Below are 6,429 nucleotides of genomic sequence, written 5' to 3'. Positions count from 1 at the left end.
TAAAAGTGACCTGCGGCGCGCAGACTTTCTAAGATAAAACAGGTGTTACTGACACTTATAACCGACTTGAGAATCTGGTACGATCGCCATTTCTTATTTTTACCATTAGCCAAGCTACAGCCGTAGTTGGAAAAGTAGAATGAGTCACAGTTAGGTCTGGTTGAAAACCCTGGTTCATAGTATACGCGAAAATAAAAATATTCCGTAATTTTGTACCTTTCGTATCTCAATCCGTTGTTCACAACGCGACCTTGGCTATTTAGAAAACAATAAAACGAAAACAAACGCTTCAGATACTATTGTCTTGAAAAGTGGCTTCTAATGAAGTCTATTACTTTCTTAAATAAATAACGATGGATGACTTGAGATTATAATATTCCTTCTGTCCTTTTGCTAAAGAGCAATAACTAGCAGCATTTGAATGCCCTTCTCTGTTCCCCGTCGCGATGGAAGGCCCATGACAATCTCTCTCCCAGGCTAAACGCTCGGCATCCAGGAATAATAATGATAAACGGCAGTAGCATGATATTAAGCTCAAACATACCTAGACATTTTTCGTCGTTTCTATACTTTTGTTTGAGAGAATTCAGTATTACCAGACAAAATGACCCTCGACAAACTGATGGCCAGGTGGCATGAAAGTGCAGGTTCGCTTTTAACGTCTGAATCTCAAAGTTAGCCCCAAAATTGTTACCCTGTTTCTGGTGATTTTCTGTGGTTGGGCATTTTGCCCGTAATATATATACTTAATAATATTCATTAATTTTTTCCTGTGTATTTTACTCATTCATTTGCATTAACAGCCATCTCATGAATTTATCCATTTCTTACAAGTTCGTTGGGGTCATATTGAAAGGTTAAGTAGTTGAGTATATTTAAAACTTGAATATGAGGATACATTTGGTACATGTGTCAGTGACAGAAGGCATCCTAAAAATCCCTTACCGCTATATTATATACAGGCAGAGATGCAGACAAGGACAAACATTATATATATATATATACACACACATACACACACACACACACACACACACACACACACACATATACACATATATATATATATATATATATATATATATATATATATATATATATATATATATATATATATATATTATGATAACCCTCTATCATTATGTTGTAATACTATAATAACTCTATCATTATGTAGTAACTGTAATAACCCACCTATTATGTATATGCTGTTAGCGCCATCTATTGGTTGCTTTTGTACCATACATAGTGTATGAAATTACCTCCTGTTTTTCCCTTGTGTAATCCTTGGAAATGTTAACTTTCAAACTCATTACAACTATGTCTTTGAGTTCATTATCCGGTGGCTTACGATTCTTTGGTCATTATAGTTATTAAGTGGTTATTTGTAATCATTGTTGAAATATTCTTAAGTTAGTTGAAATATGTAAAACTCTTGTTTAATTTAAGTTTTGGCTTGTTAATGCACCTCGTAAATCTACTTTACGCTGCATGAAGTGTTGTCCTTATCACTTGGAATTAATGAAAGGTTCAGGTGAAAAGCTTAAGTTGTGACAAATTGGGGGCCTGACCGGGATCTACTTACGTTTTCGTTATGCTTACGCTCGATCTTGATAGATTTTTATATTCACTTTGTTGTTTCTCTGTGATGATGGATAACACGAGTGTAGTGTATTAATGATACTTTGCAAGTTTATAATACGAACTACCACCGGATAGTGTTCTCCAGCGCGCTCAGGCTTTCATATTCGAGAATGTCGTGTTGGTACACGTCATCTTAAGCATGCATCGGGATTTTGGAGGACGGGCAGGCAGGGTAATGGCATCCTTTTATTCGGCATTCTTTTAACCCTCGACTCTGTTGACTACCATCGCTTAGCGATATTTTCATAGTCGACCCAACTTCGCCGAGGTGCTTCGAGGCATTCAAAACCTCACCTTAAGGTATTAAAGATTCCTTCCATAGGAACCTCTGTTCCTCCTACCTAGGTTACGACTCTTGCTCGTTAAAGGATTCAGTCTTCGTATGCTAATATCACGTCGTCAGGAACCTCACTTTCTAGCTCGATGGACGATTAAAGGTTTATTCCTTGTTCAGGTAACAGGTGGTACCTCGTATTTACTTCATTTAGAATCTCTTTCATTCTGGATTGTTTATGGTTGTGTATTAATGGTGAACTACGTTTTCTGATTGTTATGAATTTTTGAAAAATCGCATTTGCTAATGCTCCTTCATTTAAAAGGGAATAATTGTCTGGCTGTCAATTGTGTTCCGTGCTTCATTTAATGATTGTTACGGTAATTTCTAATTTATGGGTGCCTTCGCACCGTTTTTCACAAATGGCCTAAAGTTTAGACATTTGGTGGTTACATGAGCTTGTGTATGGTAGTAGGAGTAGTGCAGTTTCACGTGAACTGTTCATTTTATTAATATTTTCTTGTCAGTATTGAAGGATGCCTTTTGATCTTGAGAAATTTTTAAAGTGCTCCCAGGGAACACCCGAATACACTACGGGAAGTCAAGAAAGACCAGCTTCGTCAAATAGCTGAAAGGGCAAGGGTATCTGTAAGTCTTGCTATTGTGAAAGCTGAACTATTGGGAAAGATTTTAGACTTCTTGGTACATAGTGGAAACTTAACAGAAGAAGAGGCTCTTCCCTTAAGGCCTTTAACACTAGAACGAGGTGCTATTCGTAAAGTTACGATGACTGAAGACCCAGAGATAGTGAAATTGAGACTGCAACTTGAACTACAGCAGCGAACAGTAGAAGCTGGAAATGCCGCGGCAGCAGCAGAACAAAAAAGGGTAGAAGCTGCAAATGCTGCAGCAGTGGCCAGACAAAAAAAGAATAGAAGCTACAAGCCTAATTGCAGAAACTGAGCAAAGACGACTTGAACTAGAAAGAAAAGAAAGAGTTCGGTTGGAAAAGGAACTATCAGCCATAAGAATTGAAGAAAGGTTAGCAGAGAAACAGTTTCCCGACGCTTTTGATCTTGGCAAGCACGCAAACTCCTACCTGTCTTCGATGAAAAAGACCCTGATGTGTTTTTCATTACTTTTGAAAACACTGCAACGTCTCTCAGCTGGCCTAGAGACCAATATGTACTCTTAACCAGAAATTCATTCAAAGGAAAAGCAGCATATGTGGCAGCACAACATGTCCAAGAAAGGGATTACAAAGTCTTTAAAACTGCCATATTAGATGTTTACAGTGTGACAGCAGAAGGGTACAGGCAAATCTTTTGATAAACTTTGAAGAACCAAGCACGAACCTATCTGGAGTTTTTCACACTGAAGTTGAAGCAGTTTAATAAACGGTTAGATAAGGAACAAATAACTACATTGGAACAATTGAAGAATTTAATAGTTTTGGAGGAATTCCTAAGGCGTATTCCAGCTAATGTGTCAATGTTTATTAGAGAAAAGCAAGAAAAAGATGGAAAAAGAGCTGCCCTATTAGCTGATGATTACCATCTCATTCATAAACATAAACCACAGTCGTCCTCCCCTTCATCTGCCACTCAAGTTTGTACTTTTCTTAAGAAAGGAAGACATCATATCAAAGACTGTCCTAGCCCTAAATGCAAAGCATCTCATGGTAAGGCTTCTCTTGATGCTTTTCAACAGGGACACAAATCAGGGACCACTGCAAATAAAACTACACTTCATTGTGCTCAACCCCTATCAGACTTTTCAGCATTTACATATCCTGGTAAAGTTAATGATATTCCAGTGCAAATTTTGAGAGATACAGGGTCATCTCAAACGGTCATTAGCTCAGAGTTAAAAGATTTAGCCCAACCAACAGATCAATATGTAACTGTCACAGATTTGACTTGTCAAAAGGTTTTGCCCATTGTACAGATTTCTCTTGATTGTCCTTATTTTAAAGGTTCAACTAATGTTGCCTTATTGGATTCTGACCTGCCTTGCAAGAATATAGACATGATACTTGGTAATGACCTGGCTCAAACTAACAGCACTCCTAGTCTTATCATCACTCAGCCTGAAGTAGTGATCGAGAAAGCTAGCCAAGTAGTGTTTTCTCCTGGAACAGAGCTTCCCTGTCAAGTAGTCACCAGGTCTGCAACCTCAGTTCCTCCTAAAGAGACGAAACCTACAGGTAAGGTAGATCCAGGTACTTTAAGTGAAAAGTCATTGCTGATATTGTTGATATTCCCTCAGATGAATTTGTACAGTATCAGAAGTCTGATGATAGTTTGAAAGATTACTTTGATAAATTAAAAGACAATGCTGATGAAAATAAGTTACCATATTTTTATCTTGATAATAACATCCTTATGAGACGTTACAGACCTCTGAAGATTGCAGGACAAAATTCCTGGCATGATAGTTATCATCTTGTAGTTCCTTCTAATCTTCATGCAGCTTTACTGGATCTTGCTCATTCAACAGAGTCTCATCTAGGCATTTCCAAAACCTATAAGCGTTTATTGGAAGATTACTATTGGCCTGGTATGAAAGCTGATGTAAAACGCAACATAGAATCTTGCCTTCCGTGCCAAGTAACTGGTAAACCTAATCAGAAAATACCATCAGCACCATTAGTTCCTATTACGGTACCTAATTCTCCTTTTGAAAAGGTAATTGTTGATTATGTTGGTCCACTTCCCAAAACTAAAAAGCAAAACGAGTACATCTTAACTGTGTTGTGTCCAACTACTAGATTTCTTTTAGCCATACCTATTAAAAACATATCTGCCAAAACAATTATTGCTAATCTTTTTAAAATATTCACTGTCTTTGGTTTCCCTAAGGAATTGCAGTGTGACCAGGGGACAAACTTCACTAGTGATTTGTTTAAGCAAACTTTAAAGCAGTTCAACATCTCCCATATTTTTGCTTCAGCATATCACCCACAAACGAATGGAGCCCTCGAGCGGGTACATCAGACCATTAAAAGTCTCCTGCGCAAGTACATGTGTGAAACTCGGCGAGATTGGGATGAAGACCTGAGTCTCCTTATGTATGTACTTGGGAGTACACCTAATGAGTCAAGTGGAATTTCCCCTTTTGAGATGGTTAGGCTGAAGACCCAGGACAAACCTTGGCATGGTGAAAGAAAACATCTTAAGAGGTACTTATAAAGACCAGCAAGTAAGTATTCCTCAATACCTTCAAGGTCTTAAGGACAGACTTAACCTTATTTATGAATTTACCAATCAGAATTTTAAAAACAGTCAAAATCGTATGAAAAACCATTATGATAAAAAGGCCAAATTCAGAACTTTTAAGTAGGAGATGATGTACTTGTGTATCGACCAGTTCCAGGAGCTCCAGTAAGAGAAAAATTTATGGGTCCTTATAAAATCACCAAAAGGGTCTCTAAAACGACTTGTGCAATTGAAACTAAAGATAAAAGGAAACCTAGTCAGCTAGTGCACATTAATCTTATAAAATCATACCAATCTGCAGCGATTTCTCCACAGGTAGTTCACCTGTTAAGTAAAGGGACTGATCACTGTGCTCAAAACTCCAGGATGACAACTGCTTTCATCGAGGAGACTTCTATACAGAAAACCCCAGTGACCGAAGCAGTTGATATGAAATGTGTCTATCCCTATCCTCTCGAACCAGACAAAGAAGAAACTTTGGCCCATAATTATATTCTGCTGTGGAAAGATGCTAGTAATTCACATATTCTTTCTCTCCTTTCACAGTATCTTGGTCATCTCCCTAAGGTGGAAAGAGAAGAACTGGAGGCTGTTCCGAAGTCTTATCCTGCTCTATGTTCAGACACTCCTGGTTGCTGCACCTTGGTGAAACATGATGTTGTGCTAGAACCCAACACCAATCCTGTTCTTCAACCTTTTTATCGGGTGTCCCATCGTTTATTACCAGCCTTGAAGGCTGAGGTTGAGTATTTATTAAAACTAGATTTGGCTGCACCAAGTGAGTCTCCTTGGGCATCACCTTGTATTTTAGTCAAAAAGCCTAACAATTCCTATCGTATGTGTACAGATTATGGAAATGTTAATTCTGTAACAGTTAAGGATGCTTATCCATTACCTAGAATTGCGGATATTATTGACTCTGTGAGTAATTCTAAATATATTACCCAGATTGACCTTCTGAAGGGTTGTTAACAAATTAAATTAGCAGATAAGGCAAGAGATTTCAGCCTTTATAACACCTTTCGGTCTCTGAATACAAAGTTTTACAATTTGGGATGACTAATGCTCCGTCTACATTCCAAAGAATGGTCCACGAAGTCATATGAGGTTTGGAGGGCGCGTATGCTTATTTGGACGACATAGTGATTGCTAGTAACACCTTAAAAGAACTCACTCCTGAAAGCTAACCTCGTTATTAATTTAGCTAAGATTTCATTTGGTAAGGCAAAGGTTACATACCTGGGTCACGTCATTGGCAGTGGCTCCATATTACCCAAGGATACAAATGTAAAG

At 38.0% G+C, this 6,429-nt stretch overlaps 1 protein-coding gene across 1 annotated transcript; it reads left to right on the top strand.

Annotated features, from left to right (window-relative positions):
* Positions 1 to 2,704: 2,704 nt before the first annotated feature.
* On the top strand, positions 2,705 to 6,108 carry LOC136846292 (uncharacterized). Its single transcript, XM_067117096.1, has 4 exons — positions 2,705 to 2,806; positions 3,260 to 4,124; positions 4,187 to 5,043; positions 5,452 to 6,108. The coding sequence occupies exons 1-4, from the start codon at positions 2,705 to 2,707 to the stop codon at positions 6,106 to 6,108; spliced, it is 2,481 nt and encodes an 826-aa protein (XP_066973197.1).
* Positions 6,109 to 6,429: the final 321 nt, after the last annotated feature.

The sequence above is a fragment of the Macrobrachium rosenbergii genome, chromosome 15 (genome assembly GCF_040412425.1).
Source record: "Macrobrachium rosenbergii isolate ZJJX-2024 chromosome 15, ASM4041242v1, whole genome shotgun sequence".
NCBI classification, from domain to species: Eukaryota; Metazoa; Arthropoda; class Malacostraca; order Decapoda; family Palaemonidae; genus Macrobrachium; species Macrobrachium rosenbergii.
Note: the sequence above shows the minus strand (reverse complement) of the source record. Positions and strands in the feature narration are given on the sequence as shown.